Source organism: Penaeus japonicus, unplaced genomic scaffold (assembly GCF_977035675.1).
Source record: "Penaeus japonicus unplaced genomic scaffold, GWHDUDI00000001_assembly GWHDUDI00000026, whole genome shotgun sequence".
In the NCBI taxonomy this organism is placed as follows: Eukaryota; Metazoa; Arthropoda; class Malacostraca; order Decapoda; family Penaeidae; genus Penaeus; species Penaeus japonicus.
The window spans coordinates 32,864,198-32,890,336 of NW_028234428.1; the positions used below are offsets into that span (position 1 = coordinate 32,864,198).

Here is a 26,139-nt window from a genome sequence, read left to right on the forward strand (position 1 = left end):
GTACGTGTCTCTGTATCGTCCACGGCCAGGTCTCACGTCAACGCCAACAATGTAGACGTGATCTGGTCGGGCATCTGAGGGGCTGACTCTCAAGCGACGGACCCAAGTCCCTTGTGTCAGGGGCAGCTTGTGACAAAACTAGGGGAGAATTCAAATAAAGTAAGGTCTCCCAACATGCACATTCATCAAACACTAGCTTATCCTCAAGTAATAGCTTCTTAAAAGAAAAAGAAATATTAAAAGGAAAGCTTTTACAAGAACAACTTCCACTCACAAATAATTGCCTTTTTACACTACAATTTCTCTAAGCTATTCTGATTGTCAAGTGCAGTCCATCCATCCTTACCTGTGCCCTCGACTCTGGATGTAATTTGCGCCCAACTCTCGCAACAAGCATGGGGTTAGCATCGCGATCAGTGAAGGAAAACATCAGTGGAGCTGCACAACGAGCTACCTCGTGTTCCGTGTCTTGCCCTGAAGGTAATTAAATAGGGAGATAAGTGTCTGATCTATATCAATTGATTTATTCACCCTATTCAATATCCTTATCATAATTTGCATAATTATTGTAAAGTAATTAGAACTGTCAGGTCAATATCATTAACCCTCTCCCAACGGGGCACGGCAATAAGTGAAAACCCCTATGCCGGGCCATTGCAATATTGCATTGGAAACGTCACACTGGCATGACGCCCCGGCATCGGGAATTTAGCTGTGTCACACTGGCATGACGCTCCGGCATCGGGAATTTAGCTGTGTCACACTGGCATGACGCCCCAGCATCGGGAATTTAGCTGTGTCACACTGGCATAACGCCCCGGCATCGGGAATTTAGCTGTGTCACACGGGTGTGACACACCGTCGTCATAGGGTTAATAGAGGCCATGTTCTCCTATCAAATAATCATAATAATTCTTTTTCCGCCAAATCATCAGTAGCATATTTTTAATCCAGGTTCTATCTAACAAAAGCATCACAATACCTCTTAACTTTCTAAACAGTGAAGATAAGCTGAACTTTATTAATCTTTTGAATGCTAGATACCTTAATGGCGACTTTAGGATTTGCAAATACTAAAAAGGGACACTCCTAGACTATAAACTCAAGGGCGCCCTCACAATTCATAAATAATAAGAGGGACTCGCTGGACCTTTCAAGCCTCCAAGCCAGTGGGCAGCTAATGGCAGTTCATGGACCAGGGCCAAATCAGCCTCAGGTGCTCTGCCACAATCAGGAACCAAGATGAGTCCACTGACTTACTGACACCAACGCTTCCTCATGAAATGTCTATAAATAGCATGATAACATCACTATTACATGATTAACACCATACAGTACATACCTGAAGATAACTGTGTCCATCATTTTGTAAAAAAAAATATATAAATAAAAAAAAAAACTTTACTCTTAACATCAAAGACTATACACACCTGCAGCATCAGCTGATACACCTTCCTGCTTGAAGACTAAGGGTAGCCCTGTCTTGTTGATCAGCCAATATCCACTATATATGACAACCTATAAAACAGGCTTCCATTAATCAAATTTTCATTTAGTATCTATACCGTTGCATTGAACATTCTTTGATATGGTTGCATTTATAATAAACTTGAAAAAATAAAATATTAAATCTATATCTATATCTCGCTCACTCTCACTCTCTCGCTCTCTCACTCTCTTGCTCACTCACTCTTTCACACTCTCACTCTCTCGGCTCTCTCGCTCTATCACTCTCTATCTCTCTCACACTCTCGCTTCCTCACTCTTTCACTCCTCACTCTTACTCCTTCATGTGTGTATATATACAAATAGCTTGATATATATAGATATATAACATTCAGAATTCAGACTTCAAATTGGCCAATCCCAAACAGACCTTCAGGGCTCCTCCAAACTGCGGCTTCACTTTCAAGTGGATGTACAGAATACGCTTCTGCGAGTCCTGCAACTTGAATGGCAGTACGTACATCGAGGTAGATGGATTTAGCGTTATCTCTCCACAGGGATCAAGAGTGTCTGTCCATATAGAGAGAGAGATGCTCTGAGCCGGGTCAACGGAGTGCAGGCAGTCGTCTTCCCCTGGCTTGACCCGACCCACATTGCCGGTTGCCTTGACCTCATAGTGTAGGTCATACGGGAGTAGGTTGACCAAGGTCAGGGGACTCACTAGTACTATTGTGTGGCCTGGCTGAACCTGTTTAAAGATTGGGAATAAATTCAAATACATAGTTATTGTGTTATCTGACATTACAAGAAGATCCTCAAGTATACCACAAGGGAAAGAATGGAAAATGCAGTATAATAATCATGGAGAAGCATAGGCCTAATCTCTACGTGATCTCTGCCGTAAACTCACCCACTCGTTATGCCGAGGTGTCAAATGCGGAGAGTTCGTAGGGGGTGAAGGAGGGGACGAGTCCACCGGGAAATTGTCTCTCTTCACGTGAACGCAAAACCTGTTTAACCGTTGCATGATTCAAATGTGATCTAGTTCATACACACTTTTGCTAAACTGACTTGAGTGGAAATAAGATATCAAATTCATAAATGAAAATATAATTGAAAAAAAGGCTACTCAAAAATAAACTGATAATTATACTTTTTGATATTCTTTAAAGATATCTTAGATAGAACTCTTCAACACTACAAGGAAGCTTATACAGTACTTTCCTTAAAAATCCAATGTCTAACAGTTATTCATGCACATCAACATCCAGAATTCCTATAACATTCAACTATATTCCCGAGCTTCAATAATGCATGGATACTCCAAGTCATGAATTACACCAACCGAATTAAAAGCTATATACAAAAGCTCTAAAAGTATCTCAATACATGTAAACAGAATCAAATTAATAAATGCCTTAACTAAAGATTTTAAAAAGCATAAAACTCAAATGAAAAATCAAAACTTCCTCCAGACCTAAAAGGTGGCAAGTGCGTGTTGATGGCGGGACAAGCTCTTAGGTCTGTGGCCTCCTGCCGGGGCTTGAGGAGGGTGAGCCAGTGCAGGGGCTCCTGGCAGTACAGCCAACCCCCCCCTGGAGCGGTGACTGGCCGCACCAAGATCCGAGCCCAAGCGTACACCAGTGGGACAGGTACTTTGGACTTTGGAGCCACTTGTAGGATTTTAACATCTGAGGTAACATGAAACAAAAACAAAAATGATTGCTACGTCAACAAAGAGGGAACTAGCAAACTGGAGGAGCCGTGCCATCTTAGCATGCTAGCTTGGGGGTAACGGAGCTAAAGATGAAAAAAAAAAAGAAAATACAAAAAATGAATAAAAATACAGACGTACTATACTATTGAACCGTTTCACAGCAATAACAACATATTTTATTATATATATATAAATAAATACACTTTCATGATATTGTAAAATAAAAAGAAAGAAAATATTGAAAATAATAAGTAATAATGATAATAGAACACAAGCAGTTGAGTATGTCATATGTCATCAAGAAATAATAAATGCCACTTTCCAAAACTTTGGTGGACTATCCTTTCATCACCAACTAACTTACTTCTCTGTTCAAAGTCCTATGCCAACTTTTCCCAAGTCCTATGTCCCTATTCAGAGTCCTCTTGTCACTTTTCAGAGTACAGTGTTCACGGTATGCCCTGACATTTCCTTGCTGTCTGTATCACTCCCTCAGAAATTATTCCTTGCCCTTCTTGCTTCTGGGTAGAACTAATGCTCTCATTTTTTCAGATAAAAAATAGCATGATTATACAACATGTCTCAGTCACTGGTAAGCTCCAACCCATTGCCATATACTTTGTATCTTCACTAATCAAGTACATTTCTATACAAGCTATCAGGTTATGGAAGATGATAATAGCATGCCTTTCATATATACAGTCAAGTTGAAAATTTCCAAGACACTGCTGGTGGAACTTCCACTTTAACATAATTGTTTATGATATGAGGATTAAATTGGCTACTGACTAGTCAATGATCACAATCACTTTTAAAACTCACTATATACAATATAATGCAGAATTGGAAATATCAACTAAAGAATCTTTCCTTAAACAATCTTTTTCCTAATTATCAACTCCACAAAATTTGGGCTTCGCATCTGTACAGTCTAAAAACACTACAGTTTTATTAATAATTAGAGCCCCCATCAAAATGTCACTGGGTCTTATCAATTCTTCTAAAACTGGACCAAACACCAGTGTAAACTATATGTGAGCAAGACTAAAAACAAAAAAAAAATTGATTGAAGAAAGAACCACAATGAAATCGTCACTGGGTCATAATTTTTTTTGAAAACTGGACCAAACACTTTGATCCAGCGACAAATAAAAATCTAAGTAGTAGACTATACATGGGCAAGACTAAAAAAGAGACTGTCCATTCCACAACACTGAGTGGTAAAGAAATGCCAGAACTGAGACAAGAACAGCTGGTCACTACTTCATGCAGCAGTGCAGACAATGCAAGCTGGACTCTCACCAACAGCAAGTTCTTTGTTAATCCACTTGTTAATTAAATTTTTCCTGGTTCACCTTACTCGTACATAGCACATCCAAAAGCGCGTAGGTCGGGATACATACAGCCTTTAGTGCTATGGAGGAATTCTGACAAGCTTTCAAGATTCAGGAAGGAAAGATACAGGGAAGAAAAGACTTTTAAAAAAAATAGATTCTCAACGGAAGGTTGGCAAAAGACAAGCTGGATTAACAATTTGGCATTCGCAGATGTGTCAAGGAACAAACCTATAGGGGTGTTCCTGATTACTGTTGAGGGCATGGCACTGTCTTGCCCCACCCTCCAAATAGCCCAATTTAAGGGACTGGGTACAAAACACCGGCTTGTTAGAGAAGCTGAAAACACTACGGCTCCTGTCCGGTACTGGGCGAACATTAACCTGTAACTCGACAAACTTGATGGGCACAGGGTAGACTGAACCCGGGGTCAGTCGCTTGATTAGCTGCGTTGGAGCTGAAACAAGTCATCGGCTTGTCAAAAAGAGGGATTCTTTGCCAGCCTAAATATAGATAAAGATATTATCTAGATGAAGATAATAGCAGAGTATGTGTTAGTTCTAGTCTACACTTTATTGGTGCATCAAAACCACATTGCATACCAACAGTACATGTTTAAGACAATCTCAAATCTGTAACAGATCTATTTACAAATTCAACATTCCTGAGAAGGTTACAGAATAAATGTTAAACAGAAAGATTAAATTAGTGACATTTTGTCATTTTGTAGCATTTATCAACTAGCTATTCTTGCCCATCCCTTTCTAACTTGATAACATTCCTTGCTAACTATACAGAGAAAAAAAATACGGAAAAAAAGGTTAAACTGTGTGCAAAACAAACAGAAACTTAAGGTTTAAGTAAAACATACGTATATAAATAAATTAAATACAAATTATAAAATATATATATATATATATATATATATATATATATCTATAAAACTCAAAAATCTGTCTCTGTTTTTGTCTTTGTCTCTGCTTTTTTTTTGTTTGTCTCTCACTCTCTCTTTCAATGTGCATGGATGCATGTGTGTGTGTGTGTGTGTGTGTGTGTGTGTGTGTGTGTGTGTGTGTGTGTGTGTGTGTGTGTGTGTGTGTGTGTGTGTGTGTGTGTGCGTGTGTGCGTGTGTGCGTGTGTGCGTGTGTGCGTGTGTGCGTGTGTGCGTGTGTGCGTGTGCATGCCAATGTATGTATATACATATAATATCATACTACTATCTTTGTTACATAAATCATCCCATTCATCATCAAATCATTATCATCTATACCACCCACCAGTCACACTGTAGCCCTCCCTTTCGTAGTGAGGTAAGTGACATAGTGGTCAATTTTGAAATATAACTTGCCTCACACTGGCTGATCATTCAGGCACTCTAAGGTAAACTTTCAGATTAACATTCGAAGAGCTGATGCTATTCAACTCCCATTTTTTTTTTTTTTTTTCAAACAAAGACCTAGGGGAAGTGACAGAAGTAATAAATCAAAGCGGTAGTGAAGAAAAGGCATGAGAGGGTTAGCAAAGCGAAGGATTCACTGGTGCATTAGTCTCCCACCCAGCCAGTCAGTGGGGAGAACAGACCTCATTCCCCCTCTCACCAAGCCCTTCTCCCTCTCACCCCAAACCTGCTATGCCCTTCATTTCTGTTCTCCCTCTCCCTCTCCCTCTACACCTGCTATGCCCTTCATTTCTGTTCTCCCTCTCCCTCTCTCTCTACACCTGCTATGCCTTTCATTTCTGTTCTCCCTCTCCCTCCCCCTCTCCCTCTACACCTGCTATGCCCTTCATTTCTGTTCTCCCTCTCCCTCTCCCTCTACACTTGCTATGCCCTTCATTTCTGTTGTTTCTTCTTGTAATTTCATTTCATTTCACTGCTCTGGGGATGATTCGAAGCAAAGATACAACATGAAACAGCAATCATCTCCTATCTTTAATCCCTGTTTCCTCATTTTCTTCGGGTGTCATGTCGGTCACTTCCCCTTAGATGTTGATTTGTGGCGTAAAGGGATGGCGGTTACCGCACGTGCAATTGCTATTTTCTCATTTCCTTGAACAAGTTGCTTACCTCACTTCAGCAGGGAGTCATCATTCATTACCTTTATGAATTATTTTGTGTGTGGAATATTTTGTATGGTTCTGATGTAAAACTGTCATAGTGGAATGTTAAGTCTTTGCTGCTTTGTTGTCTTTTGAAAAAAAATCCCTTGTTTTTTTTTCACAGGACTCCTTCAAAATTTAAATAATTCTAACTGAAAGAATAATAAATACAGAAGCAAGTAAAAAAATAATAATAATAAATAAAATAAATAAATAAATAAACAAATACATACCCAAACAAAAAACAAAAGTTTATCATTTGTTGACCATCTAACAGAATGACATTTTCTCCTTTAATTTAGCCAATGGCTTCAATTTAACACATATACATAGAAAAAAGGTTAAAGATATGCAAAAGAAATTTCACGAGAGTAGAAGCTGACGGAAATGTCAAAACTTGCATTTGAACAAATACTCTGTGACCTTCTTATATATACATATACACTATAATATTTGAAAATGCATAATAAAATCCCAACTAGCTGTTTTTGCCTCTTCTTTACCTTCCCCATCTGATGAAACCTCAAACCTTAAATATCAACTACTTTTCTCTTTGTCATGTGAAATGATGACATTTAGAATAAAGGAATACCACAAGAAAATTTCAAGGAGAAAATGATGACAGTGATTCGAAATGCAAAGATAACTTAAATGCGTGAACAGAATTACTGCAACTCATACCCCCTAGTCTGAGTGCGACGTTCTCCAGCTTAACATCCACAGGATAGTGAAGTCGGTTGGCAAGGAGTAGTGCAGACCTAACGGTGACCAGCTTCCTTGCAGAGCCGTCCAGCGTGACCGATACCACAACCCTTGCACTTGGCAATTCGTACAGCTGAGTTATAAGAGTGGACAGCATAAATTAGTAAAAATAGATGCATGGACATCAAAAATACATGATTCAAAGATAAATACTGTATCAAATCATAAATTTGGTATGTGAATAAACGAGTACAATTATGAATGCACAAACACATAGGCACAATGTAATTTAAATGCACAGAAAGTATATGTAGCTGCCACAGATATGTTACTACAACTAGACGTATGATCAAATTGAAGTTCGACTGAAAAGCACTGAATAAAAGCTACGTACATGTGATGTGGCTCCCACTGGCTGTGATACCGCGAGCCTGAAGAAGACCCCGACTTTATCGACCGTGACTGGACCAACTGCCTGCCATCCATCCACCTGAACTAAAAGCTGGTGAACCTTCAACTCGTGGGTGTCTCGGTGGCGCTGCTTTCCCCGGCCCTCAAAGGAGAAGGGGACTGTGTTGCCTGCCGGGACGCTGATCCAGTCTACCTCCGGCATGTTGCACTGTGCCATGTTCTCAATGTCGGCCATGCTGGAGAGTGGCAAGGATCAGAAATGTTTGAAAGAGGATATTTTTATGTGTGGTCATTCTAAATGCCCATTTTCACACTTTTAATGGAATTATTTGATTTCCCTCCTGATATGCAATAAATATATATCACTGAAAATGCATATCAAATATTCAACTATTCTGGTGATAATAAACTGCGCTTCCAATTTAAAACTCATCATTCTCTCAATTAAACTCCTGCAATAAATATCTATTCATGATGTTATTTCCACCCTCTCATATAACCTCCGGATATAAATTCCATCGATAGCTGCTCATGTCACTCTTTGCAACCTTACCTGTCTGGTGTTGTCGTCATGGTTGCAAAAGAGAGGTTGCATCCAGTGTCATTTTTGAGGGCAAAGGGTATGAAAGGTGAGCGTCGCCTGTATCCCTGGGGACTAACCACCACAGTTTTGCCACCATGTTCATTAGATACAATGCTGCTCTCTAACTCCAGCCTACAAACAATCATTAATAAAACGATAAGATGCATTAAAGAATCATACAATTAACTCTATCAAAGATTTTTTAAGCACACTCATAGACAATTGCATAAAAACAACAGAGAAAAAGAGATAAAAAGACAGCAGAGGACAAACCTGTCTCTGTTGTAATAGTCTAAGGTCCAGTTGTTCTTCACCATGTGATACAGTTCTAGTAGGGTGTTGGTTATGTTCACATTCACCGTATCTTCAGTCTTGACACGCAAGGACAGCCGTTCCCCAGTAAGATCTCTTGATGGACTTTTGTCCCACTTTGCTTTGCATCTGAAGTATGGGTAGGAAAGCTTAAACACATGCATGGTTGATTTTTCTGACTGACAAAACAATAGACCCCATACTTACTGCATGATCTGGCAGGTGGTGGCAAACTTCAAACTATCAGTAAAATATTAGATTGATTGCTCATTTACATGAATGGATTTGTTTCTCTCAAAGATGATTATACTGTATTACAAGAGTGGTTGTAAATGCAAAGTGTATGTGCAGATGAATTGCTTGGAGATATACTTACTGCCAAGGTTCTAGGAAAGGTTCCCAACCAGACAATGCCCTGTTATAGTAGTCAACCGAGAGAGAGCAGCTTGCTGATCCTTTCCCTTGCCAATCCTGCAAGTATAATTGTTGCTAGAGATTAAACAAAAAATAAATAAATAAATAAATAAATAAAAAGATAAAATCCAAAGCCCAGAGAAATGAGAAAGAATTGTGACAGCTCAAAGATGTCAATTTGAAATAATCTCTCCGACAAAGATTATCCTTATTTCCCTACTTTCATCTATCTTGCCCTATAATATTTGATGAACATCGCACTCACCACACAACCAGAAAACACTACCTGTTTCAAGCCCAGATGGGAGAGGGAAATCTCAAGCAAGGGGACATCACAGTCTCCGCAGTCGTCGATGACACACACGTTGACGCTCCCTGTCTTGATTTCCACAGCATGGAAGTTGATGGTGCCGGACTTGCCTTGGTCCTGGATTGTCACCGTAGGGGCAGGCACAGGCTGGGCATTGTGGGTCAGCCAAAGAGCGGCGTCATCGAGCCTCCCTCCGCACTCCTCCAGGGCGCGTGTGCAATCAGCAGGCCGGAATCCCAAAGCTGACAACTTGTCCACTTGTGCTGTTAAGAAATACAAAAAGTATATCTAACAATAGGGAGTTATCATTAATGATTTATAAAAAAAACAGACATGTAGTTTCTACTTAGATGTAATTTCAGAATACCTAGATTCTCACAACTAAAATTTCCTTCTACATGTGCAAAGGAGATACACAATTCATTAAAATACAGATAGCACAAACCTTGGAAATTTGCAGGCTGTTTTTTTTCTCTAGCAATAGATGGCTTCCTGGCAACTTCCCTCTGCTTTGGTATGGACTCCAGAATTTGTTGGAACATCTTCATGTCATGGTAACTCAGACGAATATTCAGTTGGTGCATCACAACCTACACAAAATAAAATAGCAAGTTATAAGTAGAAGTTAATGCATGTATCAGTTTCTCACTTGCAAAATTTCTTCTTCTATCATCAACATTACCTCAAATATTAAATGACGTACCTCAACAGTATGCTGCACTGCCATTGACACATTGGATATGTCAACCAGCTGATTTTGCCCTAGTCTGTCATTGACTTCAATGTTGATTGTGACAGGGTCAATGATTGAAAGAGCAGTGTCATCCTCCAGACCTAATATACACGAGTACAGCTCACACTGGTTTAAGTTGCATGACAGGGGGCGCTCCTGGTGTTGTGGCCGGTAACTGATGACTGCTGTACTCTGCAAAAAGGATTTACAGTTAATGTCACGTCCTACATCACAATCGTTTTCAAAGTTACTATTCCATAGGACCATGAGTGTAAATAAAGATAACAAAAAATATTTAAAAATAGCAAGACTATTTAAAACAAATATAAAGAAAATCTGAAAGTTCATCCTTTGACCCATCGATCCCACCAACCTTTAATATGACTGCGCTAGTATCCCACACGGCTGTGTTCTCCAGTACCACAAGCTCTGAGTCTGTGATGTTCAGCTTCAGTTCGAAGGGAACTTTGTGCTGTTCTTGGATGAGGGCATGCTTGGTCATGACGCCGGTCGATTCTACCATGGGGTTCAGTCTGGGTGTGGCAGACCTGTGACTCATCTCCCTTTGCAGGGAAGGAGACTGTGAGCGAGGGGACTGTGTCTGAGGAGACTGGGGCTGTGGGGAATGCCCTTGAGGTGAGCTGAGGATAGGCGTATGGATAGGGGAGAACATTAGAGGAGTAGCGGAGTAACTGTGGCGCACTGAAACTCCAGGGCTGCTGCAGGACGTTGCATTGTCTGCAAAAAGTTCAATATTGTGTCAGTAGAACAGCAATCCAAACTTTTCTCAAATCAAAACAACAATCACTCTCTATGTCACATATAAAACTATAAAAAACTGTCTGGGTAGCAAGTGTCTCCTATTCTCCCCACCTGAAAGGACTGGGTCATCTGGCATCTTGTAGATGAAGTCCAATACTTCCATCCACCAATCCAAAATTCCCATTAATCTCATGTTATTTAGAAGAATGGTAAATCTTGTGACGTCTTTTGTTGATCTGGGGAAGTCATCATGGAAGTTAATGCAAGTAAAACCTGTGCAAGTAGACAAATCTACTCAGCTGGATATTCCTATCACACTGACTCCTTAAAAAGGGCATATATCAAATATAATAAAATGCAAACTACCAAAACAATGATCCAAAAACTACTTGAGAAAAAAAAGAAGAGAGGAGGAGGAAGAGGAGGAGGAAGAGGAGGAGAAAGAGGAGGAAGAGGAGGAGGAGGAGCTGGAGGAGTAGGAGGAACAGGAGGAGGAGGAAGAGGAGGAACAGGAGGAAGAGGAGGAACAGGAGGAGGAGGAGGAGGAGGAGGAGGAGGAGGAGGAGGAACAGGAGCAGGAGTAGGAGCAGGAGGAGGAGGAGGAGGAAGAACAGGAGGAGGAGGAACAGGAGGAGGAGGAGGAGGAGGAGGAGGAGGAGGAGGAGGAGGAGGGGGAGCAGGAGGAGGAGGAGGAGGAGGAAGAACAGGAGCAGGAGGAGGAAGTGGAAAAGGAAGAGGAAGAGGATGAAGAAGAAGAAGAAGAGGAGAATATATATAAGAAGATATATATACACATAAATATACATAAACAAAACAGCAATATAAATCAATCAAAACGAAAACCTATCTCCCCCGCTTGTACCAAAACATCCAGTACCTGTAATGGACTTCCGCCTGCAACTGGCTGTTATTCTTTGCACTTTTCAAAGGTGTGGGTTGCAAGATATTGGTGAAGATATTTGATCGCTTGTTCATCGGGAAGCCTGGAAAGATATAATCACCGTTATACCTGGGGAATTACATCAAAATTAATTATACAGAATTAGACAGAATTAAACATATCAAATATTTGTAAAAAAAAAACTAATAGTCAGCAGAATAATACAAAGAAATATCTCATGACAAATCTATGGCATATACATACACCACAGGCAGCACTTCATAAAAATAGGAATAAAATCGATATCGCCACTACAAATATAATCGTAATATCTGATCCCAAAACATATCAGAAACTCTATCAGCCAATATAACATTAAGTTGACCCTTTTACATGCTATTAGATTCTAATGATGATGATGCTGATAATGAAATAGATAATGATAATGATACTGACAATGAAATAGACAAATGATAATGATAATGATACTGATAAAAATAATGATAATAATAATGATAACAACAATGATAATAGTAATAATAATAATAATAATAATAATAATAATAATAATAATAATAATAATAATAATAATAATAATAATAATAATAATAATAATAATAATAATAATAATAATAATCATAATCATGACAATAATCATGATGATAAAAAAAAAAAAAAAAATAATAATAATAATAATAATTACAGTAACAATAACAGTAATAATAACAATAACAGTGACAATAATAATAACAACAATAATGATAAAAATAATAAAAAAATAATAACATCAATAAAGATAATAATTGAAAAAAAAAAGTAAGGGCAAAATGGCAAACTCCATCACTTGCTTCAGTAATAACTACAATAACTGACCCTCAAATCTGGTGTCGCTGATTAGGATTTCCTGAGACACGAGATCCACGTCTTTGGTCTGATCCGAGAAGCTCTCGAAGGTGAGCCTCGAGCTGATGAAGTTGACGCAGGCGAGGGGGGTGCAGGGCTTGGGCTCTTGCACGCTCTCCTCATCAAGGTTCTCCAACTCGAGTGTAACGTTGTCCAGGTTGAGAATGATGGTGAGCGAGGTCCACACCGACCCTAGGTCGTACCAGGTCTGGAAGAAGGAAGGGTTGTGAGAAAGCTTCAGTGAGGTTGACTTACAATGAATTAAATAGTCATAGCCTTAAAATATGTTATCAGACAATGGTGTGATCCGGCTGACTTTTTCATTTGAAGAAGAAAAATTAAATAAAAAGACACAATATATCACTGTTTCTTACAATAGTCATTAACCCAGCTGACAAAAAAATTCCTCCTACCTGCTGTGGCTGCGTTTGGTAGAGGTAAATAGGAGGAGGAGGAGGCAAAGGCTCCCCAAAGTTGTACATCAGTAATCCACGGATGAACTTGTACTCTGCTGTGTGTATGGTGGCGTGGACCTTTTTAACTGTGCCATGAATGCTCATATCCGGCACTAGAAGAAATCGCGGGTTCAGGATCATTTACTGAGATACTAATGTTTTCATTTTAAATGCTTATGATAAATAGTTACACACTTTTTTATCAAGATAACAAAAAGACACTTCCAAACTTTGGAAATTGTGCCTCTGTACCTATTTCCTCTATACTAAAATGAACTTAAGAAATAATATCATAACAACAGCCACACAAATAAACTCAAATATCTCCATAGATATAAGACATGAAACTTCTACCATCTCCCATAAATGCACCACAGCTTGAACCCCAAACCATAGACCGAACTAGGCAAAGTCAACATACCAGCATGACTGATGGCAGTGTCCAAGTTCCTCTCCACCTGGAGCTTGATCGCGCATTTCTCCTGAAGCAACGACTTCCCCTGCCGAACAACGCAGTAAGCCCTGAACATCCACTCGACACAGTCCTCCGTCACCCTGCCTCCTACTTCCTTCTCAGTCCCCTTCGTCGCCTTGGCCTTCGAACTCGCTTTCCGCTGGCTGTACTTGGATCGCGTGGCTCTCGTGCTTGTGTAGAGGTCCATGTTTACCAGGTCTATGTACATGACGTCAAGGAGGCACTTGTGGGAGGCACTTGCTGCTAACGCCTGCTGTCTCAGGTCACCTTCCATGTCAGAATCACTTAGGTAGGACAGGTTTGGATCCCGGTGTCTGCTGTGGGACCGGGATCTTGAATCATGAGACCTGGGATTAGAAAAAGGATTATATTGATAAAATATGGCACATATTGACTCAATGAAAAAAAAAAAATAATCTAAAAGTACCTAATTTCTTTCATTAGAATCCATGATACCCATATCCATCATCTACAACTCTTAAACAAAAGGGGAAATAGCAAGCAACATCCATCATCTCACCTTGAGCGTCCTGAGGGACCACTTGGATACGAAGACATGAATTTCTCCTCTAAGCTCTGCCTCTGCACCTGGTGAGGAGAACAGAAGTCAAAATTATATACATCAGTGTATATCTCTGAATATGAATCACTTTCAAATATCTAATATCTTAAAATAAACAAACCTCAAATGTGATATGTGATGATAAATCACCTTGGACTTCTAACAAAAAAAAAGTTGAACATTTTGGAATGTATTAGAATCACTTACCTGACTTATGGTTCCCTTTGACCCCGCCCAAAGGAATTTGTTGTTTATGGTCAAGCTTCCTAGTTCTGCCACAAGGAGTGTCTCTGATCGACTAGACATTGGAAGGAATATGACAGGAGAGCCTGCGGTGATGTCAAGTGACACACGTGACCCTCTGCTGAAATCCGATACCTGTAAAGAAAAAGTATTTTCAAAATGGATGAAATTACACAATCATTCAGACTGGATCATTTCCTATAATCATGGTCAAATCAACTTCTCTGACTTGAAATCCTTTATTGTTTATTTACGATTTCATTCTGATTTGACAGCAACCTGAGATCTACCACTTTGTATCTGCTCAGACTGTCACTTATTCAAACCTAAGGACTAAGCACTAAGGAGTATAATTACCTTTAATCCAGCACTAGTAGCTCTCCATCTTGACACAATATCTCTTAACTGATTAAACTCCTGCACAAACTGCGTAAGCTCTGAAGCAAAACGGTGTGTGTGCAGGTACATCACAGAAGACATTTTCAATTTCATACGAATATCACATTCTCTCAGCATGTCCGGGTCATCATGCCCATACCTGGAGGAGTCAATTATGAGATCTTAATTTTGGAATTTGGAATAAAAAGTACTAACATAAATAAAAACTGGTCTACAATCAAAACAACTACAACCTGATCTTTACAACAAAATACACTTTACAGTTTGCCAAGGTTGGGTATCAAAATCATGATAATTATCTGTTATATCCATTTCTTTTTTTTATACATTATCTTTTTATCAGTGGTGACAAATTAATGCTAACAAGGATGAATAATATCTTCACTCCATATCCATCCATCTCAATGTCTACTAATAACCATCCAACCTCCTTAAGACAGCCAAGAGTAGACTAGGCTCCCGCAACTTACTTGAACACCTGGAACGTCATGGCCTCTGAGCCGGTAGTGATGAACTTTTCCCTGTAAAGGCGTCCATGGCTCGTGCAGTCCACTAGAGAGAGGGAGCCTAGTCGGCCAGTAAGAGTTAGGTTCCCTTCTGATCCTACAGACCGCACCAGGACCTGGGAAATGCTTGCCTGGGCTAGCTCACACTCGGGCTTATTCAAGATTAAGGTGAGGGATCGCACCTGGACCTCCATGATGGTGTTCAACTCGTCCAGGCCTGAAAGGTTTCAAAGGAAAATCATCTCTTTAGTTATTAGATCACTTGAAATTTCAAAATAGGAATTTATCATGCAGCTACATAATTTGGCAGATAAAAAATCATGTTTCAAGTTGAATCTTGCTTAACCCATTGCAGACAGGTATTATGACATACATGACGTAGGAGCTCTGGCTTGATGACAGGTGTCAAGACCTAGATGACTTTTGGGGATTTTGGAGCACTGTGTTTTTTTTATTGTGTTATGAGTAATGAGTGAGTGATGATGACAATTGCAGTCAAAATTACTATAATTGCCATAATATTATACAAAATGGGTTTCACCTAACATCCAAAATGTAGATAGCACCACTTTCATCTAGCACCAGCAGGAGAGAGAGCCTTGAATGGCACCCATCTACAGTCTCTAGCAAGCACTACCTTTATAGAGCGGCGGTACATACCAAGTTGCCAACCTCTTGCTCTAAAGTACCGCCAATGAAGGATGTGCATGCAAAACGAGAAGAGGAAGGTGACTTAAACCATGCCTAGTGTCTAAAATGTGTACTTGTGCAAGTACAGATGCCTTTTATTTATGGCACTCACAGTCATAAGCACAAGTTTCCTTCCTCTTCCCTACCTCTTCATGTTATCTTCATTGTCGATGGTTACATGTTTTGCATTCATTCACAACAGTACATGAATACAAAAAAATAAAGTTGCATTTTGTCCTCCTATAAAACAACAATACTTCTATCACACTGAGTATAAAGAAAATAATGAGCTGCTATGGACCCTAAACAACAATTTTAGTCACCTGTAGCATTGACATGACAGATATATATCTAAATACAGTAAGACACACAAAAACTGAAACACAAAAATGGCTATAGCTTTACAATGAGTAACAAAAAGTCAAGGTATGTTGCATGACTCTGCCTCACTCTGAAATAAAACCCTTCCTGGTGATTAGGCAAGCATATATACCCCCCGTCCGCAATGGGTTAATACAAAAGTACAAGAATCAATAGTGTATAAAATTGTATAAAATGTTATGCTGATCAATTGATGATAGGACAGAATACCTTTTATAAAACCTATTTCCACTTGCTTTCTAGACAGAGGAGGTGTCTCAGAGAAATGAATACTCGGAGAGTTGACACAATATCAGAATATAAAGTATGAAACTGACAGATTTCAAAAGCCTTCAATCATTCTGAAGACCAAATTCTAAAAATGTAACAAAATTACCACAAAATGATTCCCTCACAGATGACAATGCAGTACGCATCACCTTACCCTTATGCGAGGAAGACAGTGAAGTATCGGGGGTAACTTTCCCATCATTCTTAGCAGGAGAGCTCTCGTCCTGGTCAGTGCTAAAGAAATCTAATACCATAACCCAGGAAGGAATGTTGATGACTGTGTTCAGGCTGTTGAAATCCACGTCAATGAAGCGATTAGTCTGGAAGAGGAGGAAGTTTGTTGGGAACGTGACTCAAAGTTTAGTTTCACCAAGAGAAGTAATAATTAACAGAATTTACAAATATAATAATCTCTATGTATTTTCTGCCATGTAATATACTGCACTGGCAATTTCCAGTCAGCATACTAGCCATAGCAATTTACATATCACAAAGTTTCCCCACTATACAATAACCATAGATACATTTTCAAGAGAAGCTCTCTACAGCAAGAATGTTATCTACCTACTTCCTTAATTAATCTTTTAAAAAAATATCACGCACTTGTACAGGGAATCCTCCCACCAAATCATACTTACGCCATCATACTTGCTGTGGAACTCGGGGCATTTCTTGTCGATGGTAGAGATGGTGATGGTGACAAGTGTGGTGTCTGGCCTGAGGGTCTCCTCCTCCCCCTCCCCTGGGGTGGGTGAGGGTGGGGGAGTGCTGGGGCTCATCGTCGCTTTGCCTCCTGGCTTGATGCTTGTCCGCGGGCTCTGCGACGACAGGCCTTTTCCGGAGAGAATAGGGAATAGAGCATGTTTTTTGCTTGGTAATAGTCCCTTCAAAGTAAAAACATCTAAGCAAGATGAAAGTATAGGCTATTTTGAAAGAATTTCTATTCCTCCTTTTCTGATAATGCATATTCGTTAATCAATAGTTAGGTAATTCAATACTCTTAATACTTAGGCTGTTAGAGCCATCTGAATAAAAGAGCATTGGGGCTGCCTGAGTTTCTTGAATTTTCTTTATAAAAATGCCACACTGATATTATCATAGGTAGACTTGATCTATCTACTATTTGTGGGTCACTATGACCAAGGCAAAACACTGTAATAGGTGTATAACTTTACTTTTATGCATTTTATGATATTTAGGGGAGGTGTGGGTTATTGTGTAAAAGTGAAGCACGGTAACAACAACAACAGCAACAACCTAGCACCAAACTCACTTTCCAAATGCCTCCTTGGCACAGGCTTCTGTGCTGCCTTGAAAAATGGCTTTTCCATCTTTAACTTGTCAGGTAATGAAGACGAGGTGAAGCAGACCGGCTGGTGAGGATATCGCTCGGGACAGGAGGTGGAAATGAACTCTGGGACGTGCTGCTCGTTCATGAAATGCAAATGAGGATGGTGCCCAGGGTGCAGGTGCATCCCATAGGGAGCCGGACCGTCTGGGGAGTGCAGCGGCAGCGTGTCCGACTTCATGAGGAACCTGTGCTGGGCACTGGTGTCCAGTTGTTGCAGGTCTTCCATCATCAGAGAACGAAGGGTTACCTGCGGGTGGTTTGTTCAACAATCAGCGTTTACCAATGGAACTTTAGCAAGCAAGTCACAGAGTTAATGGTCGCAGTTCTTTCAAACAGATAAAATGTTGAGATACCTGTGTTCGTGTCTTGTACGCTTCACAAGACTCATATGAGGCCTTTATCTCTTCCAGGAGTAAATTGACAAGTGGCTTCTCCTTCTCCCCTACATCTCCACGCAGCTCAACACACATACTAGGCACTGAGAAGGATCCTGAAGAGGTATTGAAAATTTCATCAAATGGCTCTCTATTTTTTTTAAATGCTTCTACAACAAATGCAGCATGCTTTATTCTCTAAAAATATTCTACATTTTTTCTTTTATTGAAATTACAAGCTATCCATTCCCCATGGTGACCTATTAGATCAAATGCTAATTAGATCCTTTTGCTAATATATCATACATAGATTAGAGGTAGATAGCTAGAATATTATTTGGTTGACTTGCCTTTGACTGATATTGACGAGACTTCATTCTCCCTGCGTTTTACACTTTCTCTCCTCTGTGAATAGGATTCTGATGTCGCTGCTCCTGGCATTTCTTCATGGATAGAATCTGCAGATGAAAGAGATGCAATCCTCAAAAAGGTGAGGTCAAGTATTTTGCACTAAATTTCAAACATGCATATAAATACAATCAATTCCACCGTTAATCATAATATCCAGCTCAATAATCCAGTCCCTAATTTGACGGCATGTAAGCCAAAACACTTCTCTTAATCCTTGTGACTAACATTACAACTCACCCAAGGTTTGCCCATCTGGTGCCTGGATATCAGCCTCCACAGATAAGTTGGACATGGTCTTCATAACCTGCCTGTACTGGTGCCGTGACACACTGATCTTGAGCGGCGTCACAATACCGCCATCAATCTGTTCACAGCCACATGAAATTTGAATATGGTCCCCCCAAAAAATAATAAAAAAAAAAGTGAAACAAAGAAATACATACAGATTAAAACCAAATCTTACACTCAAAACAAATTTAGTAATGCACACCCTCCCTATACACACTAATACATCATTCACAGATTCCATACCTGCAGAGAGTCCCTAGAGGCAGCCGGGTACAAATCAACGAAGATGTCATTGGGAAAGTAGAGTCCAGAATCATGATCAGCCATAAGAGCAGCTGCTAGCTCGTGCCTTACTCGCAGTTCGATGGTAGTGCTGTGCAAGATGGGTCTGCCATGGTCACGACAGCTGTACAGGTCTTCAGCACACATCATGGTGGTCGAAAGAGGGCTGTGGGAACCAAGGTTTATGCTATAAGATCTGATATATCTATGTTTCTAAAAGGGACTGGCATAACTAATCAACTTGGAACCTTAGGAATAAATATTGCTAATTGGATTTATCAATGTCTAATCATACATCTTAATTGTAAAATGAACATTTCAACTAAATTCTAAGAAGTTTCATGACTTGAAACATAAAAAAAGTCACTTCTATCAATTACAAAGGAATTTCGATATGAAATAAAATAAAAATATTAACATGTTTATACAAACTAACAATAACAAATATACATCATGTAACTCATGGTTTCATAAGCCTTATGAGGTATATCAAATAGCCTTCCTTAAAAACAATAATTACATGATGATTTTTCTCCAGACATATTGCGACTCCTGCATAGACGCTCCTCGTTTTACACAAAATTTCACCCAAAAGTAAACCAAATGTGACATAAAATTGATAAAAGTTTACTGAAGATACTCTATGACCTCTGTCAAATCCTCACAACTGAGATATCATATCTGTAAAACAACCATTATTACAAGAATGACTAAAACTGTTAGTACAAACCAAAGGGAAATGTCGGGGATTTTTCCACACACACTGAGAAAAAAATGTCTGATTCTGAAGATAGTCAAACTGTTTGATTTTTTTTTTCTTTTTTACTATTTTAAAACCCAATTAACTCAACAGACATCAATGAAAATAAGACACTGATCCCATTCCTGCCCATAAATAAATAAAAAGAGATCATCCATGAGAGAAGAGCGAAAGGAAGGTGATAAAGCCACACACACAAACATCAGTGGCACATCCAGAGAAGGTATAATAAAGCATCTGAAATACATGTCTGATGAGAGGTGATCTGTCCTAGAGAGAGACTATTCTGTAAAATAACCTTTATTTCAAATCCTGTAATGATATGAATATTCTCAGAAATATACAATAGATACCTAAATACCAATAACAATTTTGTTACCAATCATAAGCACTGTCAAATGATCAATCCAAATGATGAGATGTATTTCATAGGCCTAATACACAATCATTCACCTAAATATAATATAATACACAAAAAAGTCTCAATTCAATTACAAGTGAATAAATACACAAATACAAAAGTGACAGTATGCAAATTACACAAAAATATTTAGGGAACAAGATCAAGGAATTGTGGTGGCTTAGTGATAGTAGAAAAGACAAGCACTACCATTCAATACAGCAAGCACAAGAGACACACAGAGAAAGACAGAACACACTGACAGATCTTGAGAGAAATAAGGGATACAGATAACTTACAAGGCCAACAAGGCATTTTCTCTCTCTACTTACGCAATAATCGGCAGATGACCGCTAGAGGAAAAGAGGCAATAATCAATCTCTTTATTCTCTGTCTGTATGAAAATTAACAAGGCTCTTCCCACCCTCATACTCAATGTTATATGTATTGTGAAGTGTTGTAGTAAACGGACCAATTTCAATCACAATCAAATGACAATTCTAAGTTTTATAAAAGACTATTTAATTGTTTATCTAACCAGTTCACAGGAAAAGTGTAGTCATACTTTATCAACCCATTGACACAGAAGACATGCCCTATCCATAATGGTTTTGTTTTATTATTTTATTTTTTATTTTTCTTTACACAAAGATCTTTGCAAAAGTGCTTAGTCACCAAGGAGTTAATCAGTAGGTTTACCTGATCTCAACTCTTTACCCTGAATTTAAAAAGAAAGTTTCTATTACCACCTTCATTATCGTTATTAACATAATCATTACTATCATTTTCATCTTAACCCACTGATAGCGGACGGCATGATTTGCTGTCAAGGCAGCATCGGTCATAAACGCAAATGGCACCGTGCCATACAACATAAACCTGCCACATGACTGTATACACATTTTGTTAATACCGCGGCCAATGGGTTAATAATGTTAATTACAATAATAATTGTAATGAAATAAAAAATCAGAAATTCACAAAATATACCAAGTGGGGTTAAACTGATAAGGTCAGGTAAGCTCCCAAGTGATCAAGTGAAACCATCTACTTGAAAACCACAGTCAACAGTAGACAGACACAGAGTGAGTGAGTGAGTGAGTGAGTGAGAGAGAGAGTGAGTGAGTGAGTGAGTGAGTGAGTGAGTGAGTGAGTGAGTGAGTGAGTGAGTGAGTGAGTGAGTGAGTGAGTGAGTGAGTGAGTGAGTGAGTGAGTGAGTGAGTGAGTGAGTGTGAGTGAGAGTGAGTGAGTGAGTGAGTGTGAGTGTATGTGAGTGAGTGTGTGTGAGTGAGAGTGAGTGAGTGAGTGTGTGTGAGTGAGTGAGTGAGTGAGAGAGTTAGAGTAAGAGTAAGAGTAAGAGTGTGTGTGTGTGTGTGTGTGTGTGTGTGTGTGTGTGTGTGTGTGTGTGTGTGTGTGTGTGTGTGTGTGTGTGTGTGTGTGTGTGTGTGTGTGTAGTGTGTGTGGGGTGTGTGTGAGTGTGGTGAGTGAGTGTGTGTGTGTAGTGTGTGTATGTGTGTGTAGTGTGTGTGGGAGCGTGTATGTGTGTGTGAGTGTGTGTGTGTGTGTTGTGTGTGTGTGTGTGTGTGTGTGTGTGTGTGTGTGTGTGTGTGTATGTGTGTGTGTATGTGTGTGTGTGTGTGTGTGTGTGTGTGTGTGTGTATGTGTGTGTGTGTGTGTGTGTGTGTGTGTGTGTGTATGTGCGTGTGTGTATGTGCACAAACGCGCCCCCACATATACATGTCCATGATATAAATATATAAAGAGCAAACACTCTGAATTCCTTTTCATTTATCAATAAAGGTTTACAAAATGTTTCTTTAGATTAACAATGGTCAATTCATGAAATACTATAATCAACCTGGTCCCACTAGTAAATACCTGACAATCCTTGCTTGCCTCAGTGCCCACTCTGCCAATTTTCATTTTGGAAATATTGGTTTCCCTATAAGATGATTAAAACTTTGTATCCCTGCCTACTGCAACAGCTGTTATTCTAATTGCCAATATAAACTCAAGGCTTTACGAGTATCAACTATTTTACCACTCTTTTCAACACCATACTACCTATTATTTATCTATTCCATCACTCCACACAATGTCATAAACACCATATATCTAAACACTCCTCACAAATTCAAACATACTATATATGTATAGACTACCACTCCTTTTCAAAATCACAGCTATCATATATCTAAACTACCACTGATCAAAAATTCACAAATCATTCCAAGGCACCCCCAAAGGCACAAGAAAAAAGGTGGAAACTTACTGGAAAGTCGTGTCTCGGCTCTTGAGTCTCTCCTCCACGTTGAGTGAAAACAAGCTCATGTCCCGCACTGCAACCTGGTACTCTGCCACCCTGGTTTAGGCGTGAAAAGATTGCATTTGAACGTCTTGTACTTTGACAGCCTTGACAGCTAATTTTTATTCATCACTCTCTCATCAAAAAATATATTTGAATAAAATCTAGGTGACATTCAGTACCTAAATTTCTAGAAGCTTAGTGACACAATGAGGAGCCCTGTCTCGGATTTCCATATCAGTGAATGTATATAAAAATTCATGACTTAATAGCATTTCAAGTATTACCCTCTGCTTTTATAATATGCATAAAGAAACATAACTTTCTAAACTTCCTAATTTCTTTGCCCTCTTTCTGTTTAAACATAAAAAATCATGACACAATCATATGCAAAAATCCATGACTCAGTATGCATCCACATCTTGTTATTTCCTTTTCACAAGGTGTATATATGAAAATTTTTTATACCTACCTACAACTGACAAGCATGAAAAATCCATATATTTACCTGAAATAGACAACCAAAGAATTCCAACTTACTTGCTAGGTGGGAAAGATAGGAAGGCCTCCTGATTGACTGACTGGGGTGGGAGTGCATTGGCAACTGTGATTTGGCCAAGGTGCGCCACCAGGACATCCGGGCTGTTCAGAGACTCAGGAATGACAACGACAGGAGTTTCCAGGATCACGTCCAGGCTTTGGAAGGATGGGAAGGGGAATCGTTTATGGCTCATGTCACCTATACATGGCTGTGCATAGTAAAATCCTACAAAATGGATATCCTTGAATCCAAATAATCATTAATATCACTGTTGATTTCCCAGATTAAAACTCTGTGGGCTGGCAGATCACGAGTAACATTCAATAAACGATCATGAACCATTAAGATGATTAAGAATGTGATGAATTCTCAATCTCAAATATCTTAACATTGCATAATAAACTTTCATATTATGTGCAAAAAAAAAATTGAAAACGACAGAACCATGAGAAACTTGTCTCATGCCATGAATCAAAAATATTACATCATGATCTCTGACATATAAGTGAAATCAGAGGGACATACTTGAGAGCGAAGGGTAACTCTGTGCTCTCCTCATGGGCTGGGCTGAACCTTGACCCTGAGGCCGATGCTGGAGGAGGAGCTGGCAGGTTTAGGGTGTCGGTAGATTGTGAGACACTCATCCTACGCCGGTGACGTGGCGAAGCTTCCCAGGCGCTACCGGACAGGTTTACAAACGACTCGATCCTGTTACAATAAGGGAGATCCGATACCTTTAATTCTGTATAACATTTTAAAAATGATCAATACATTATCAAACACAACAATAATTCTTCTCTTTCTCTGGTTACTCTTATCCACCTACCATAATTCAGTAATTCAGCATTGAAATAAAGTAATCTTAATCTCATGATAAATCCGTATCAATACAACTCATGCATGACGAACCATACGTCTTCCCCTACCGTTTGCTCACTAGACCCATGGCCATTTCCGTTGCTGCGTGTTTGATGGATGAAGCCACGCGAGCCATGTACTGCTTAAATTCTGTGGCACATGAGCGCAACTCCAGGAGGAAGTGGGGCGAGTGTGTGTAACAGACAGAAGCTAGTCGCAACTTCACCGTCAGATTTTCCTCTTCGGGCGAAGGTAAATATCCTGAAATGAGAAATCACCCATGACTGTCTTTATCCTAATTATTTTTCTCTCTACTCCTCTCCGTCCTTTATCTCTTACCTTGTCTTTCTTTTCCCCTTTCCCTTTGACTTTCCTACCCCTTAGACTTTCCATGACATTAAAATCTTTTACATTTCTTAATCATCTTCACCATATTACCCTTTACAAGTTTAATTAAACATATAAAAATGTGCAATATATTTCTGTTACCTAAATACAATGAGCTAATGAAATAAAGCTTTTAAAAAGACCCAAGCGTTTTCTTACTCTGCGAGCTCGAGCTTGAGAATGCAACTGGTCGGATCACAGTAAAGCTGAAGGCTCTTGCTGCGCTATCGTTCTGTGAGTACGAGCGGTAGATGTCGCTGTTCAACCGAGAAAATAGATCCTGAAAAACATAGACAAGCATGTCATATTAATAACAGATTACAAATTACAAATTTTCTTTTATCTTTTAATTCACAAAATCTCTCCTCATCTCAATACCAACTTGAATGAAGTGTACCTGTGAACGTTCAACAATGGGGTCTTGACCAACACTTATGATGCACTGATGCTTGTTGCCTTCTGGAGTTACATCTCGTACTTGGAACCCCCCTAAGGACCCTTCCACAGTCAAGATGTCATTTTCTACGAATAGAAAAAAAGATAATGCAGATGACGTAATGAAAGAAAAGTGTTTCTTTACAAAGACAAGATTTTACCAAATAAATCCTCTCTTCCTAAGTGGTTATAATGCTCATCTGCATAATGGATTCTTAGTGATGTAATCCAGACCAAGAGATCCTTCTCATCCTAAACAACTCACCAACAGTTGCCTGTATTTTGGCATCCGATAGGACTGCAGTGCAAACCTTCCTGCCCATCAGCTCCTTGTCCTTATAGACTCCCCTGAGAAGGAGAACAGTCAGCTTGTGGAAGTCAAAGCTGACCTCCGCACGCACGGGGTTCTTCTGGGGGGCCACATAATACAGACTTGTAGCGTGCGAGAGGCCGCCTTGGTCCTCCTTCTCTGGGGACATGGTGGCACTGGGGCTCAAAGGGGTCACGTTGGCCATGTGGGTGTGGAGGCGTGAAGATGATGTCGGAGGCTGATGGGGGAATAGCTGGTGCACAAAGCCCACCAGTTCAACCACTGTTTCCTGGTTTGCTGTAGAGATATGGATTCACATGAATGACCTACTGTGTAAGATACTTGACTTCAATATTATTATACATCCCTCATGCTCTAGTCCTAAAAAAGATATGTACATAAAGTCTGGTCAAATACTGAACCACTGGCATTCCTGAGAACTGAAGCATAATATATAAAAATGTGTATTCCCCTTTATCTTATGATTTACTGAAATACCTACTGACTACTGACATCAGCCCTTCTTACCTATGATATCCAAGGTATTGAACTGAACAGATGCAAGAAGCAAAGCTCCAGCCCCCTGTTGTGTGGGACACTCTGATGACACATAGGTGATCTCCAGTGTAATGAGGGCCTCAGCATCACGATTCTCCATCAGCTGGGGTCCACTGCCTAGGCCACCAAAGCTCGGGGAACTGATAAGAGGAGGTGTGGAGAGGTTCCGAGAGGTCTGAGGTGGAGACTGGGCTGGCATGAGCAGTGCTGGAAAAGATATTGAGTTCGTGTTAATACTATATAATATCTACCAAACATTATTAAGGAAGAACAAAAGAATACCTTCACACACAA

General features: G+C 39.6%; 1 protein-coding gene across 1 annotated transcript in view; it reads right to left on the minus strand.

Annotated features, from left to right (window-relative positions):
- Vps13D (vacuolar protein sorting 13D) overlaps positions 1 to 26,139 on the minus strand; it is a 58,941-nt gene that overhangs the window by 22,023 nt on the left and 10,779 nt on the right. The window contains exons 17-56 of the mRNA XM_086552409.1: positions 25,816 to 26,052; positions 25,243 to 25,584; positions 24,940 to 25,064; positions 24,702 to 24,822; positions 24,224 to 24,416; positions 23,823 to 24,005; positions 23,297 to 23,452; positions 22,724 to 22,813; positions 20,784 to 20,804; positions 19,253 to 19,457; positions 18,959 to 19,085; positions 18,661 to 18,768; positions 18,290 to 18,426; positions 17,859 to 18,183; positions 17,224 to 17,417; positions 16,740 to 16,905; positions 15,209 to 15,461; positions 14,697 to 14,877; positions 14,304 to 14,474; positions 14,055 to 14,122; positions 13,481 to 13,881; positions 13,018 to 13,172; positions 12,575 to 12,812; positions 11,699 to 11,804; positions 10,933 to 11,057; positions 10,433 to 10,797; positions 10,030 to 10,251; positions 9,772 to 9,916; positions 9,303 to 9,589; positions 8,979 to 9,073; positions 8,564 to 8,731; positions 8,261 to 8,422; positions 7,691 to 7,943; positions 7,276 to 7,429; positions 4,729 to 4,954; positions 2,357 to 2,456; positions 1,877 to 2,194; positions 1,431 to 1,518; positions 347 to 474; positions 1 to 138 (exon numbers count right to left, since the gene is read on the minus strand). The exon at positions 1 to 138 is cut by the window's left edge and continues 87 nt beyond it. Coding sequence (XP_086408535.1) covers positions 1 to 138; positions 347 to 474; positions 1,431 to 1,518; positions 1,877 to 2,194; positions 2,357 to 2,456; positions 4,729 to 4,954; positions 7,276 to 7,429; positions 7,691 to 7,943; positions 8,261 to 8,422; positions 8,564 to 8,731; positions 8,979 to 9,073; positions 9,303 to 9,589; positions 9,772 to 9,916; positions 10,030 to 10,251; positions 10,433 to 10,797; positions 10,933 to 11,057; positions 11,699 to 11,804; positions 12,575 to 12,812; positions 13,018 to 13,172; positions 13,481 to 13,881; positions 14,055 to 14,122; positions 14,304 to 14,474; positions 14,697 to 14,877; positions 15,209 to 15,461; positions 16,740 to 16,905; positions 17,224 to 17,417; positions 17,859 to 18,183; positions 18,290 to 18,426; positions 18,661 to 18,768; positions 18,959 to 19,085; positions 19,253 to 19,457; positions 20,784 to 20,804; positions 22,724 to 22,813; positions 23,297 to 23,452; positions 23,823 to 24,005; positions 24,224 to 24,416; positions 24,702 to 24,822; positions 24,940 to 25,064; positions 25,243 to 25,584; positions 25,816 to 26,052 — 7,277 coding nt within the window. The remainder of the gene's footprint in view (positions 139 to 346; positions 475 to 1,430; positions 1,519 to 1,876; positions 2,195 to 2,356; positions 2,457 to 4,728; positions 4,955 to 7,275; positions 7,430 to 7,690; positions 7,944 to 8,260; positions 8,423 to 8,563; positions 8,732 to 8,978; positions 9,074 to 9,302; positions 9,590 to 9,771; positions 9,917 to 10,029; positions 10,252 to 10,432; positions 10,798 to 10,932; positions 11,058 to 11,698; positions 11,805 to 12,574; positions 12,813 to 13,017; positions 13,173 to 13,480; positions 13,882 to 14,054; positions 14,123 to 14,303; positions 14,475 to 14,696; positions 14,878 to 15,208; positions 15,462 to 16,739; positions 16,906 to 17,223; positions 17,418 to 17,858; positions 18,184 to 18,289; positions 18,427 to 18,660; positions 18,769 to 18,958; positions 19,086 to 19,252; positions 19,458 to 20,783; positions 20,805 to 22,723; positions 22,814 to 23,296; positions 23,453 to 23,822; positions 24,006 to 24,223; positions 24,417 to 24,701; positions 24,823 to 24,939; positions 25,065 to 25,242; positions 25,585 to 25,815; positions 26,053 to 26,139) is intronic.